A 15,915-nucleotide genomic window follows, 5' to 3' on the forward strand; every position below is an offset into this window, starting at 1 on the left:
AAGTCAGTGAGTTTCATTGTGTAACCTACCTCACCAGCTCCACACAACCCCACCCAGTAATTCTCTGTGTTATTCAGAAGTATCCCTGATGGTGGGAACCTTAGGCAACAGAACAAGCAGAGGAGATTCAGAAATAAACACAAATAAACACACTTTTCAATTCACCCCCAGGAGAAACCACGGACCTGCCAGGGAGTCTATGAGAGGACCCCAGCCCACAATGGAAATAGATGCAAAAAGCATACATATCTATGCCACCTCCCTTAACCCCTACCCAATAAGTGGTGGTCTCTCCTAACCTCAGTTTCACTCAGATGACCCAGTTTTGGAGAACTGTCCATTCCACTTGTTCACAAGTGTGGGGCAGGGGCGGGGTGGGGCGGGAATCCTAACAGAGACCACCTACCACTCATCCTCAATTGATTGCATTTCTTAAAAGAACTTAACTGAAGCTCTGGCAATGGAAAACTCATTAAGCTGTTTCTTATCAGGGACCCAGGCGGAAGCAAGAGCACGATAAAAAAAATCAATAAGGACAAGTCCATGGGACAGAGGTGGGAGCAATTCATCACAGCTTCAAAGGTAACCAACTGCACTCAACTCTACCATTTGGCTACCAGGCCCCAACTTGGGTTGAGTAACACTTTCCCAGCCTTTTCTCTGATGGGAATTTTTTTTTTTTCTAGTTGGTTCTCAGAGTAAAGGGAAATCAGAATCACATGCTGTTGGATGGTTCTTGTAAATTTTAATTAAAATAGTTATCTGGGGATTATAGGAGAAATGACATTTGGCTCGATGCTACCTGATAGGGAGAGGAAGGCAGTACTGAGCAGCTGCTTAATAAGATGTCACCAGAAGGAAATGGAGTCACCTCACTCTATCTTGTAAATCAATAACAGTCATTTCTCTCTCTCTCTCTCTTTCTGCCTCTCTCTCTCTCTCTCTCTCTCTCTCTTTTTAACCCAGTCAGAAAACAAGAAGTGAGTGATTCAGCAGACAGGATTTTCTAGAAACTAGAATGTGTGTTTATTATTGAAAGGACATCAAGACCTATATTCTTTTCACCCAAAGCTATTCCTAACCCAGAACCTCCCAAATTCATCTACTCAAAAACAAGCGCCATAATCATAACAAAGGCAAGAGGTGACATTTAGACATGTAAAGGCAATTGAGATAGCACATAACTAGAATGTTTGCTGGAGCCTGTACCTTCACCCACAAAATGGACATAATGTTCATCCTTGCCTAGCTCACAACTCTGGTGAAGAACCCCAGGAAACAATATGCAAACTCACTTTGAAAATATGAAAATGCTTAGCATTATCATAGTTACGTAATTCGTAGAGGCTGCTTTTCAACGTAATTGCAATGGTCCAGGTTCTGTGCTAAGGAAATGTTATAGGTATATTGTTCAGTTCTGCCCTCTTGATAACCCCCATGGGGCACCTATTCTTATCCTCAGGTGGGAGAGGAGGAATTTGGGGTTCAGAGAGGGTAAGTGACTTGCATGAAGTCACACAGCTGGGTAATGGCAGAGCCAGGAGGTAATGTTGAGTCTTTTTATTAAACACTGGGCTCTTTAAATGGCTGTTCTCCATGATATCATGATTATAATGGCCCCACATGAAGAGTTTCACCATTTTCTTGCTCTTTCATCAAGTTGCTCCTAGACCTGAGATGTGAGAGGCTTTGCTTTTCAACACAGAAAGTTGCTGTGGAGATATTGTGTGCACTCGTCTCCAGAAATGCACAGAAAAAGCAGTGGGAGCCACAAACCCTAAAAAACTGTCCTTCAGGAATATTCACGACTAAAATTGGAGGACAGCAAAGTGAATCATGGTACTTGAATTCTCATATAATTGAATTCCCCAGCAAGTTTGCAGGTCAAACCCTGGGCTGCAGCATGGCCCACTGTGGGCATAGGGGAGCACTAAATTAGGACACAAGAGACCTGGGTCAGCCACAGTGATCCAGTTCACTGTGTGACCTTAGACAAGTTCTTTTCCCTCTTCTGACCTCAGTCTCTCTACCTGTAAAATGAGGACTTTGAACAAGAGATTCCAACAAACTCCCACAAGCCTTGCATTTTTCTATATGTGTAGAGCTTGTCAGTCCCAAAGCAGTCATTTATAAGGTCCAGGCAAATTGTGTTAATGAAAAAAATCAGGCTGGATGGGAAACAATAGGGAGCGGTAGGGTCTGTGGCAAACTGGAACACTCCTACGTAGCTAAAGAGAAGAACTTCTGCTCAGCTCTAGCCATGTGACAATGGGAACCCAGGGCTTACCATTTTCAAGAGAAACCAAAAACTTAAGTTTCTATATAAAAATCTCCTCGATTTGTAAAATACTGGGCAGCTGAACACATCTCCCAGGGACCACCAGTTTGCAAATCCCACTTCTTAGAAAGTATAAGGAACCACTCAGGGAAATCTTTTTTTCCATTGCTAAAAATCAGTCCCTACTGAGGTAGAACAAGCAGCTAGTTAACACCACTCCGAGAAAATATAAAAAATAGAGAAAAAGCATTTGGGAATTTAAGTCAATTCAGAGACAGTCAGTTCAATAAAGGGCAAGCAATATGCTGAAACTGCCTGTCACATCTTCCCCTCACATTTTATTCTTCTGCCACTCTCAATTAATTGGAGGTGTCATCCCTTCACTTTGGATTTCCTGGCTGGGGTGGATAATTGAATTTTAATTAATGGCAACTTTAGGAGCACAGGATGAAATCCTAGCTCAAAGAAGACGCAGACAGAACTCTGAATATGGAAAGCTCTTCTGAGGTTATCCCAGTCCACTACCCACCACCTTGTTTTATAGATAAGGAAATTGAGGCAAGGCAGTGCAACTTGCTCAAGGCCCCCCTGAGGGCTCCTGGTTCTCAGTCCAGTGCTCATTGCAAGATCCAGGCTGCCCCCATGACACAATCTGTCCAGCCTTCAAAAATGACGTTGATCTAAAGAGTCTGGTTTCCAGTCAGGAATTCATACTGTGCCAGATGAAATAGGATGAGGCAACTTCTACATGTATATCCCTGAGCTCTGACCTCATCTCCCTCCAGAGTGGCAGGGCATAGAGGGGCTTTCTGTCAGTCTGGCAAGCTCTTGACCACTTGCAGTGTCAAGACAAAGGGAGCATTGTACAAAGTTCCTAATTTATCAAAGGAGAGCATATGCTAACTTTGGGTACGTGCTTTTTTTTTTCTCAGTCATTTTGTGATCCACCCTTGGAGATCTGATTCAATCCAGTTCAAACTCCAGTTCCCTAGTCTGTCACATTCTGAAGCACTCTGTCATTTGTATAGAGTTTTGCTGAAGATTTGGAGGAGACAGGAGCAGTCACAGGGAGAGATCTCATCTTAAGCCTCACAGCCCCCCCTTCCCCCACCTTCTTCTTCCCCTGTGCAACCAAGAAATCCCTCCCCTCTTCTGGTACAAGAAGGTTCCACCCATATTCAGGGCCTCACAGGGTACTCATACAGTAGACTCCCTAACATGAATCCCACTGAATACAATTCTCTGCACACTATTCCATCTGTATTAAATATTGCTGTGGGGACTGGCCAGTTAGCTCACTTGGTTAGAGCATGGTGCTGATAACGCCAAGGTCAAGGGTTTGGCCAGATGCCAAAAAAGTGTGTGTGTGTGTGTGTGTGTGTGTGTGTGTGTGTGTGTGTGTGTGTGTGTGTGTGTGTGGCCTTCAGTGCTGCCTCTTCTCTTTATCCTTTTTCCTAGCATATCAAACACTATGAGTTTCATTTAAAGAAGAAATCAGTCTGCCTCCCTTCCCCACCAAGAGCTTTCATTTTTAAATGTTCTCAAATAAAAGGGTTTCTATCAATTGAGTGTAAACTATAGCCCAGCCTGTATTGAACTGTTTTTCTGGAGCAGTTGAGGGCCTCCTCTTACCCCACTGTAAACCTGGCATTTTAAATGCCATAAAGAATCATCAGCATGGGATCCAGGGCATTGCCAATGCCACTGGAAAAAGGCTTTCATTTTTAAGCAAGGCATAGTAATTAGCTTTGGTGTTAGCCTGACCTGGGTTTAAATCCTGGCTCCACCACTTGCTAGGGGTGTGATCTTGGGCAAGTTATGAAGCTTCTCTGAAACTTGGATCACAAGTTGAATGGGCACATGGCTCCAATGGTGTGTTCTGAAGTTACACCAATTGTGCCGGGAGGGTATGTACACACACACACACACACACATACACACACACACACACACACACACACACACACACACACACACCTACACCTGTAACCAGCTCTCTTCAACTCCCTTCCTTCCAAAAATACATATTCCCCTCACAGGACGTTCCCTACCTACCTTTTAGTCCCTTCTAAGACTAGTCATCCAGTCCTCCCCACCTACTACAACCATGGCAAAAATGCTACCTCACTAGGGAAATCTGCTTCCCCTTCTCCACTTCCTAAATGTCAGGCCTAGACTTTTCTTCATCTTGTGTTCTTTAGAAAACCCCAGTGAATATAAACCTCCATTCTTTGAGGCCCAGACATCAACTTGGTGAACAAAAAGTTGACACATGCGATTTGGGGTCAAAACCAAGATATGCCTAAAGAAATTAGACCCATTCTCTCCTACGGTGTAAAGATCAACTCTGACAGTTATCACAAAAGAAAAGTCAAAAACTCTCCTGAGCCTTGGCAACATCATTGGATACACATTTGGCTTCCCGTGGTGAATACTTGGACCACCGTGTACTCGTTTAATAGAAAAAAGTTTTGTCATGTTTGCTTCAAAGAATACTCATTTTTTAATTACTTTGATTTGTGATGAAAGGTCACTCCAGATCCAGGACATGTTTCATGGTGTATGGAAAAAGCTAAAAGGACTTTACGATCAGAGCCAGGTTTTCACTCTTTTTCTTTCTCCCTTCCTTTCTTCCTTCCTTCCCTCCCATTCTCCCTCGCTCTCCCTTTCCCTCCCTCCTACCTTCCTTCCTTCCAACCTTTTTTCTCCTTTCTGACATCGCTCTTTCTTCTCTCTTTCCTTCAGACCAAGAAATTCAAAATTCCTACAGTAAGAGCCACCAGCTGCAAGCCAAGCCGACGAGGCTCCACACTCAGTCTGTCTCGGACCAGTGGAGGGTCATCCCCCCAGGGCAGCATGATCTCCGTGAATCCTGGCTCAGATGAGCCCCAGAGTGTGGTTATCCAGGTGACAGGCAAAGACATCGAGGACAACGAGTCATCTTCAACCAAGCCAGATGAAGAACCTCTCCACCTCAGTAAGTCCTACCTGAGATCTGACTAATCTGCCCTGGCTCATTGCCTTCAAGCCAGACATCAAGAACCCGTCCTTCTTCACCTCCACCCCCACGCAATTAAAGGAGACGTAGGGGTTCCCCTTCCCTGTTCGATTGCCGTGCACGTCTTTGCTTTCTCCCAGCAGAGATCAGAAATATACTCTATAACTTGGGTTACTCAGAGCCATTTCTCCTAAGGAGACAGACAGCCCACGGTCACCAATTGCCCTTTTTGGATTTTACAAATATGTTTTGTTTAGCCAAATTTATATAGAATATTATCATTTCAACATGCGATCAATATAAAAATTATGAATAAGATATTTTATATTCTAAGTCTTTGAAATTGATGTCTACTTTTTAACAGCTCTATTAAAGTGTAATTTACATACCATAAAATTCATTCATTTTAAATGTAAAATTCAATAATTTTTAATAAATTTACAGAGTAGTGTAGCGGTTACCACAATCAAATTTGCAACCATTTTCATCAACCCAAAAGAAAATTTCATGCCTTTTAGCAGTCCCTCTCCCTTCCCACCCAGAGCCCCCAGGCAACCACAAATCTACTTTCAGTCTCTACAGATTTGTCTTTTCCAAACATTTTATATAGGGAAGTTGTATCACTCTGTGATCTGCACCCCGAAACAAGCCTTTTTAGTGGCTCACAATTTTGGGAACTCAGACCTATTTGAAAATCTGTTAAAAGCTATGGGCTCTTGCTCAAGAAAAAAATTTAAACAGACATGTATACACAATTTTGCATACTATTTGCCGGTGGAGCAGTATGTGGACCTAAACCAGATAGAATTGTCACTGGATTCCATAAGTCATGTAAAAAATTCGTTCTCAGAATTTTCTGGCTTGGGCTGGTACAGTAAAAGAAAATAGGAAATGAAAGAGAAGGATTCATACAGAAAGGTAGAAAGATAGAAGAAATAGAGAGAAAGACAAGGACATGAAGGAGGTCTGGCCCACTGCAAAATTATTGGCTTTGATGCATGAGACAACTTCCTGCTATATCTTTGTCCGCTGTGTCCCCGCAGTGGGTCCAAGCTGAGGTCTGCCTGCCTGCTCTTCCACTGGTCTTTCACACCATCTAGAATGACCTTGGCAACCAAGTCTGAACTGGGCTGAGCCGAACAGGAAGGACTAAGTGTAATGTAGATTCAAGGAGGCTGAAAAGAAAGTAAAGGTAGAACAAGAGTTTGTGTGTGGTCCAAGCTGGAATGCAAAAATCCAGCATGTGGGTCAGGACTCAGAGCAATGACTGCCAATGAGAAAAATCCCCACTGCCCTCATTTGTCATCAGGGAGCTGAGAAAGGCTCCAACACCTTAAAAACTGTTTTCTGAACAGAAGTATTATCTGAGATGAAAAGGAACTAAGAAAAACTATCAACAGATATGTGACACTTGTGGATTTCTTGAACCTTCTTTAATTCATTTGCTGAGCACTTAACTGTGTGTCTGGAATTGAGTTACGGTACCTGCCCTCCCCATGCTTACATTTTAGAAGAAAGAGGCAGACAATAAACAAGAAAGCCATAAATAGCAAGATAATTGCATCTGATCTTGGCCCTTCAGTCTGTTAAACTCCTACTCAATCTTCAAGACCCAGCTCAAATGTTTCTTCCTCTGTGAAGCCTTCCCTGACTCCCCCAAGTTCTCTCTTCTCAAATCTTTTAGTACTTTTTATTTCCTTTTATTGAGTACTTAATTTTGATTTACAACTACATCTCACTGTATCAGGTAGGAACTTATTTTGGCTGAGTACAGAGACCTGAAAAATAGTGGCTTAAAAAAGATGAAAGTTTATTTTTCTTACAGATTTAAAAAGACCAGTCCAGGGCTGGTAAGATGACTCCAAAAGATCACCAAGAATCCTGCTTTCTTTTGTCTTTCTTTTCTGCCATCCTCAACATCACTTCATGATCCAAAATGGTTGTTGAAACTCCAGCCATCACACCCACATTCTAGGTTGGAAGCAGGAGGAAGTAGGCAATGTTCAAAAGTGTCCACTCCCAGCTGAGTTTAAGCAACCTTCTCAGAAGCTCCATATTGCACTTACACTAAATACCATTGCCCAGAACTTAGCCACAAGGCCTTGCCCAGCTGCAAAGGATGTTGGAGAAATGAGCCAGTAAATGTTTCCCTTCAAACACACTGAAAGAATCTTACTTCTATTACTAAGGAAGAATGGGGAAATTAATGTGAGCTCCCTGAAGGTGTGGAACAGTAATGTCTTATCCACCATCAGCCTGGCACACAGCAGGTGCATAACAATGGCTGAGAAATCTATTCCCACCAGAGATTTACCCCCTGGAGGGAAAGTGCTTCCACTTCAGCCTCCCCATCCTTTTCCTCCATTTATACCTTAACCTCCATCCTATTTGTCACAGCCTTGACAAATTAGATTGATTTTCCAGACTGTCATTGCCTTCTAAAACCTGCTCAAATTGGTTCTGAATTCATGAATTCTATGCTGAGAGATGCACCATTTGACCGAGGCCTAATTTCCAGGGCTGGCTGTACAACAAAGTCTTTGCAGATGCAAATCACTGGAGACAGCAGGTCATGGCCTTTCTGTAGACTGATCCCCTCCCCAAATCAATGTCATGGGGATTCTCATGAAACCAAAGCCCAGCTCATTCTTTATGTTGGTCTTGAAGCTCCAAGTCTTGAAACTATTAGAGAAGAAACTCACTTCAATAGCAACTCAAAACATGGATCCTATGCTGTCTAATGTTCCCCTCTAACCAGCCCTGTACAACAAAAAGACATCCTTTATTTTCCCCCCAAAATAAGAAGAAATGGATTTAGCCATTCAATGGTGAAAGTTTTAGATAGGCTGGGGATGGAAGGTGGAGTAAGAAAGCCAGAATTTTTTTTCTCTGGGGAGATGATTTGGCATTTGAGAACACAGGATGACATTATCTCTGAGCCATGGATAATGACATATCCACAGCCCTGAGAACTGAGAAGGTTCCTCTAATTATGGACATCCATCACAAGACTGTCTTCCTCAAGGAAACTCCATTTTGTACCAGCTGCACCCTTTCCAAAAAAATCCTTTATTCCAGACAACCTTGAGGAGTCCCAAGGCTTTGTTCTATTTCACACATATCCAACCTCAGCTACATGATGGATGGAGCTTCACGTTAGTGGGCACCTTTCCTACCTAGAGACATTTGGCAAGCAGAAAAAAACAATCTGTGCTGAATTAGATGAGTATAAAGCTTTATACATGATTCTCTACGAGGGCTGCCAATGTGGGAGGTCACAGGGGTCATTTGCTGGTATCCACCCATCCCTAGGCTGGTTTGCTTATAGATGGGGAAAGCAATGAAGGAGCAGTCAGATGTTGCTGCTTGGTTCCCAGGAGGAGGGAAGAAAGTAGTGAAAACAGCCACAGCCCCCTCACTAATAGACTTCTGGACACACCCTGAGGATCCTGGGATGTGTGGCAGTAGAGGAGTTGATATGCCAAGACCAACATGAAGGTCAGATTCAGGTCAAATAGAATCATGCCCACAAATTACTAGGAAGATAAACTACTTGAGAATGAGGAGGTAGGGTGTGAAATGACTAAATATTGACATTTATCACAGCCTAGATGGCTCCAAAGTCACTAAGGAAAGGTGCTCTTTCCCTAGCACCCAATGATTGCATTCATAAACAAGGATGGATAGAAATGGTCTTGGGAAGCCCTGGGCATCAGGTCTCCCTTCCTGGTATGGCTTTTGAGACCTGAGCTTGAGCTGACTACAGGCACCCACAACGAGATGAAAAGTGTCTGCACTGGCATTGTCATCCTTCACTGATACCCAAGTCTAGCTCATGGCCTCAAACATCCTTCCCTCTTTTTTCTCCTTAGTTGTTCACTTATTCTTTCAGCAGCTATTGGCTAAGATCTCATGTGCCAAGCACAGTGCCAAGTGCTATCTGTAGAAAGACAAATACGATGTGGACCCTGGCCTCAAGGAACTCACAGCCTAGAGGGGAAGACCCACAACTGAACAGGTAATCTCTATCCCATGAAATCAGTGTGATGGTGGAGGTCAGGAGAATAGTGTGCTGTGTAAGTTCACACCTTACCAGGTGTGGTTGTTGGATGAGGAAAGAGAATATTCTTCCAGAATCCCAGAGGGTCAAGAGCTAAGGGTAGCCCCCTCCACTCAGGAGCAAGCAAGAGAGCATGCCAGGGTCCAAGGTCCTGCCCAGAAGCAGGCAAGAGAGCATGCCAAAAACACCTTGCAGGTGGCCTGCCACATCCACTGCAACAGCCACAGCTGCCACAAAAGCAGCCCAATGCCACAGCAGTAGCCACAGCCACCATGCAGGTGGCTTGCCAGACACTCAACTGCATTGACACAAGGAGAGTCACCAGCAGAGACTGGAAAAAGAAGAGGATGTGTCTCTCCTCAAAGCCCACTCCAGAGTAATAGAAGAAGCAACTGCTCTACCAGATGACCAGACATCAATGTAGAGATACCAGAAATATGAAAACCCAAGAAAATATGACACCACTAAAAGAATACAGTAATTCTCAAATACCAGGCCCTGTAGAAAAGGAAACACTTGAAATGACTGAAAAGGAATTCCAAGCAATAATCTTAAGAAAACTCACTGAGATACAAGAAGACTCAGTTAAACAACATAATAAACCAAGGGAAAAATCCAGGATTTGAAGGAGGAAATTTACAAAGAGATTAATACCTTTAAAAAGAATGTAGCAGAACTCATGGAACTGAAAGAGTCACTCAGTGAAATAAAAAACACAACTGATAGCTTAAGCAGCCATCTAGAACAAGCAGACAAAAGTATTTCTGATCTTGAAGATAGTCTTTTTGAAATAACCCAGACGGACAAAAAAAAGAAAAAAGAATTTTAAAAAATGAAGAAATTCTAAGAGACCTACCAGACAACCTTGCATGTGCAAACATTCAAATTATGGGTGTTACAGAAGGGAAGGAGAAAGGAAAAGTTATGGAAAACATATTAAATTAAATAATAACAGAAAACTTCACAGGTACAGGGAGAGACATAGGCCTTCAGATCCAGGAGGCTCAAATATCCCCAAACAGATTCAACCCAAAAAGATCCTCCCCAAGACACATTACAGTCAAACTGACAAAGTTCAAAGACAAAGAGAGAATCATAAAAGAAACAAGAGAAAAGTGTCAAGTTGCTTATAAGGGAGCCCCTATCAGACTAACAGAAGACTTCTCAACAGAAACTCTACAGGCCAGAAGAAAATGGGATGATATATTCAAAAGACTAAAAGAAAAAACCTGCCAGCCAGGAATACTATACCCAGCAAGGCTATCCTTTAGAAACAAGGGGAAAATAGTGTATTTTCCACACAGACAAAAACTGCAGGAGTTCACTACCTCATGACCAGCCCTACAAGAAATCCTCAAGGAAGTCCTGCATCTGTAATCCTAAAAAAGGTAATCACTACCAGGAATTCACAAGAAAGAATAAAACCCACTGGTAGAACAAAAATGCAAATGAAAAAGAGAAAGAAACTAAATCTTACTGCTGCAAAAAAACATAATGACAATGTGATAATGCCCCTGCTTTATTTCTGATTTTACTAATTTCAGTCTTCTCTCTTTTTTTCTTGGTCAGTCTAAAGGTTTGCAAATTTTCTCAATCTTTTTAAAGAATCAACTTTTGGTTTTCTTAATTTTCTCTATTGTTTTTAATTCCCCATTTCATATATTTCTGTTAAAATCTTTGTTATTTCCTACTTACATTTGCTTTTGGTTTAGTTTGCTCTTCTTTTTCTATTTTCTTAAGGTAGAAGTTTACATTACTGATTGGAGATTTTTCTGATTTTTAATATAGGTGTTTACAAGTATAAATTTTCATCTAAGCACTGCATGAGCCCTGCATCCTATAAATTTGATATGTGGTGCTTTGATTTTTATCTCAAAGCACTCTCTAATTTCCCTGTGGTTTTCCTTTTTACCCTTTGTTTATTTAGGAGAGTGTTGTTTAATTTCCAGACATTTGTGAATTTTCTAAATTTCCTTCTGTTATTGTGGTAAGAGAGCATATTTTCTATTATCTTAGTCTTTTTAAATATTTTGCAGCCATGAATTAAAAGAGAAATAAATTTTAAAAAAAGAATCCCAGAGGAGGAAGTAAAACGTGATAGATTTTTCAAAAGCACATGAAACCAGTATAAGCCACTCTACTGTCTGTTCTGAGACAGTGCAAATACCACCAATATTTTTCATTGAGATAGATTAAAAAGTAAAAAATAAAAATTATTTTCCATCAGTGGAGCCATCCAAATAGCATGTTTGTTTATTTTGGATGCAAACAGGTTTCACTGCTAAGAATACATGTTTAAGACTTTCCCTTCAGTTGCTCATGTTCCAGTAATTGCCGATTGTAGTTTCTTTTTTGGTTCCTGTATTAGTCCTGTATTATTTTGCTTATAACAAAATACCTGGAACTGGGTAATTTATAAAGAAAAATGAAATTTATTGCTTACAGTTTCTGAAGCTGAGAAGTTCAAAGACTATCTGGTGGTGGTGACAGTGACCCAGAGGGTCTCACATTGCAAGAACAAAGTCAAAGCCTATCTGGTGGTGGTGACAGTAACCCAGGGGTCTCACATTGCAAGACGGTGGAAGCAGAGAGAGCAAGAGAGTAGACTCCCCTCTCTCTTCTTTGAAAGCCCTCAGAACCACGCCCCCGACCGTCACCTTTAACCCATTCACCATGGCATGGTCCCACAATCCAATCACCTCTTCAAGGCCCTATCTTTCAATAACCATAATAGGATTTTCCACCCTCAACAGTTACAGTGGGGATTAAGCTTCTAATATATGAAACTTGGGGTACAAAATTCAAGTGTCAATGAGTTTTGGGGGGACATAATTCAATCCACTACAGTTCCTGAAATTATCTAAAAACCATCTCAACAATCTCCCCTTTTTTCTTGGGATGTCTCTGATCCTCCAGTGTGTGACTTTGTATTTTCCTCCTTTTCTCTCTCCTTGTTCATAAATCTGGGGAGAAACTATGGAGGAGTCACAGTCACCAAGTTAAACCTCACTGATATTTCAGCACTGCGGACAGCTACTTGAGGAAAAGGAATTCCCAAAGCCTGTGGTTTTGTACCAAGCAAGTTCCATGCTAGAAAGTGGAAATGAGTGAGGGAGCCAGGTATTTGAAAACTGTATATATATATAAATCAGGACCATCTATTTCCACTCTCCCACTTTTCTTGAAGCACAGACTTCAAGAAATGTGTATATTTCATTTTCCAATTATATATTCCTTGTATATTTCCAATATACTCCATGTATACTTCCAACTATATACTCCACATATATTTCCAATATAATCCACGTATATTTCATTTTCCAACTTTTGAGGGTGTCTGTGTACTAGTTTCCTAGGGCTGTGTAACAATTACCACAGACTGGATGGCTTTAAACAATGGAAATTTATTGTCTCACAGTTCTGGATGCTAGAGACCCAAAATCAGGGTGTCTTCAGGGCCATTTTTCCTCCAAATTCTGTAGGGAAGAATCATGCCTTGCCTTTTCTAGCTTCTGGTGGTTGCTGGCAACCATTGGCATTCCTTGACTTGTAGATGCATCACTCCAATCTTTGCCTCTGTCATCACATGGCCATCTTCCCCTTGTGTGTCTTTCTCTCCTCTTATTACAAGGACACCAGTCGTATTGTATTAAGGGCCCACCCTACTCCAATATGAACTTACTTTAACTTAACTAATTACATTCACAGCAACCCTATTTCCAAATAAAGTCACATTCTGAGGTTCTGAGGTACTGGAGATTAGGACTTTATATCTTTGGGGGTGACACAATTCAACACATAACAGTCAGGTATGAAAAAATATTTCTACATTATATAAAAATCAACAACACTAAGTATGAAAATAAAAATCAACTAATGCAATGAGGGGTGGTGAGAGGCACGTGGAGCTAGCGAGCACACTCCTGTCTAAGGGCCACAGTCAGCCTGCAGCAGAAATGACAGCAATGTAGCCCCATCTCAGACTTCTTTCTAGGAAGCTGGAGGCCTGGATTTGTATGTGAAACCTCCCAGTTTTAAAAGCTTGGCATCCACATTGAATCAATTAAGACACATTTGCAAGCTGGATTCAACTTGTGGATCACCAGTTTTGGAATTCAGACCTATGGGGATCAGAGAGGGTTTCCTGAACAGGATGATCTCATCTCAGAATTGGAAATAGTTTTCTCTCGGTGCAGTAGTGTTTAAGATGGGAAAGAGAAGGGAGATGAAACAGGAGAGAAAAAGAGCATCCAGATCCTGAAAGGCCTCCTAGGCCATGCAGAGGAATTTAGATGTTGCCAAAAGAAAAAGGGAGAGTCACAGAGGGTTTTAAGCAGGGGAGTGTCGTGGTCAGATTTACAACCTGTCAAACATGATGAGCCACCTCCTCTGGACCTCAGTCAAATCACTCAAAAGCAGAGGTGATCCCAGCCTGGGGACTGGGCCCTGCCCTGAGCAATCATGTCTCAAGAGCACCCTTTGGTCAAGGATGACCTCTCATGTTTCCATCAGATCTGCAGAAACTCCTGGAGATGGTTCGGGAAGATTCCCGGAGGACAATGATGATAGATAACGGGATGCAAAAACAAGCACCCAGGTATGTTCTCTTGACTCCTGGGGAAAATAAAGGATATCAGAATAATAGCGATAGTATTAACAATAGCAATTGCCAATTATTGAGCATTTTCTCTGTGACAAGCACTGATTTGTGTACTTTGTTCATGTGCATCACTTCCCTGAGTTCTTACAACAACCCTAGGAGGTAGGTACTATTATCTTTATTTTACAAATAAGGAAATGAGGCTCAGAGAGGCTAAGTGACTTGCTGAAGCTAGTGAATGGTAAGGCCACGACTCCAATCCAGACCTTTCCAATTCCAAAGCCATTTTCTTAACCACTCTGCCACATTGCCTCTCTGGAATCCTATGGTTATTCATTCATTCTTTTAGTGCATGTTTATGAATATGTATGGGCTATGTACTAATTACTATTGTGAGAAGTATTATGAAAAGAAACTCAGAACTATGAGAACAGATAATAGAGACAGTTGATCTAGTCTGGGATGGAGACGGGGATCAGAGAAAGTTCCTCCAAGGAAGAAACTTTAAGCTGAGGTTTGGATGAAGCATGAAAAAGAGCGAGGCTGGTGAAGTTGAGGAGTAGGCGAGGAGGGGGGGAGAGCAGTACAGGCAACACAGTCAAAGGGGACCATGGCACCTTTAAGGAACTGAAATGCAGCTAAAATGGGATGAAGCAAGGCATAAGTTGGTCCAGGGACCTTGGAGGCAACCTCAAGAATTATCCTAACAGCAACAGGAATCCTTTGAAGTTTTGCAACCAATGTGATTGACTCATAAGTAGGCAATCAGACTTGAACCTGAGGTGTCCTCCCTCTGGTATAAAGCCTCATCCATCAGATTTCTGACCTCTAAAAGCCCCTGAGAGCAAGCAGGCTAGTGCCGGAGTTCCCTTCCCAAGTGTAGATCCCTCTGAGAGAGCAAATCACTTCCTGAAAATAAATGAGGCACTAGAAGAAGTTCATCATCGCCTTCAGCCCACTGGGATGCCAGCTATGACTTATAGGTTATTGTTACTACTATAATTACAATTCACCAAGCACTTTCACATGCATCACACCCGCCTCTGCTTGTTAATGGTGAATTTGTCTGCCACTGCCTCAACTCGCATCTCCATAAGGTAGCATGTGGAGGTACTCAGAGACAGTGTCAGCCCACAAGGCCCCCACTGCTGTCTGTGCCTGATTTATAAGCATTGGAGACACACAATAATGATGAAGCATCAGCTCATTGAGTCTCCTTCCTTTGTAAAAACTCACAACATGAGCACTGGCTTTGGAGTCAGATCAATATGGGTCCAAAACCTGGTGCCTTTGGACAAGGCATGTAGCCTTTCTCTAAATCTCAGTTTTCTCATCTGTAAAATGAGACTGTGTCACATCAAAGCATTGGCTTTGGAACCAAGTAGACTAGGATCAATCTACATTCCCATCATTTAGTTGCTATGTGATGTTGGGTAAGTTGCTTTACCTCTCTGACTCTGATTCCAATTGTGTAAAATGAGGTTCATTAGCAACCTATCCCAAAGGGTTGTAGTGAGAATTAAATGACATTATTTTTATAAAGTATTATTAATGTTATGGAAATGATGCTTACTCCAGTGAGTCATCTTAAGCATTTTAAATGCACTAAAGATAATGCATTGATTTAACATATTAGCATGTGCCTGGCATATAGAAGCACTCAATAAATGGCAGTGGGGGTGGGGGTAGGGATGGTGATTACTTTTACTTCACCATAGTGCCCCATGGCATCTTTGATTGAGCACTTTGCTGAGACAGGTACATTAACCATTTCCATCACCCCATCTCATAGTTCACCAAGAACAGTGATGAGTAAGTTCTACAAGGTCTTCAGAGACAAAATTGCACTAGAACCTGGTTCTCATGAGACTCATCACATGGCCTCTGCATTCCATTTAATAGTAAAATAGCCATGGTTACAGAGCAAGCACTTGCTGATTGAGGATTTCCCATCCTCATTAATTCCTCTGGGAGAAAAA

General features: G+C 41.9%; 1 protein-coding gene across 1 annotated transcript in view; it reads left to right on the top strand.

The window, feature by feature from the left end:
* CCDC60 (coiled-coil domain containing 60) overlaps positions 1 to 15,915 on the top strand; it is a 178,469-nt gene that overhangs the window by 151,209 nt on the left and 11,345 nt on the right. Inside the window, exons 6-8 of the mRNA XM_063087734.1 lie at positions 492 to 582; positions 5,024 to 5,255; positions 13,849 to 13,933. Coding sequence (XP_062943804.1) covers positions 492 to 582; positions 5,024 to 5,255; positions 13,849 to 13,933 — 408 coding nt within the window. The remainder of the gene's footprint in view (positions 1 to 491; positions 583 to 5,023; positions 5,256 to 13,848; positions 13,934 to 15,915) is intronic.

The sequence above is a fragment of the Cynocephalus volans genome, chromosome 2 (genome assembly GCF_027409185.1).
Source record: "Cynocephalus volans isolate mCynVol1 chromosome 2, mCynVol1.pri, whole genome shotgun sequence".
In the NCBI taxonomy this organism is placed as follows: Eukaryota; Metazoa; Chordata; class Mammalia; order Dermoptera; family Cynocephalidae; genus Cynocephalus; species Cynocephalus volans.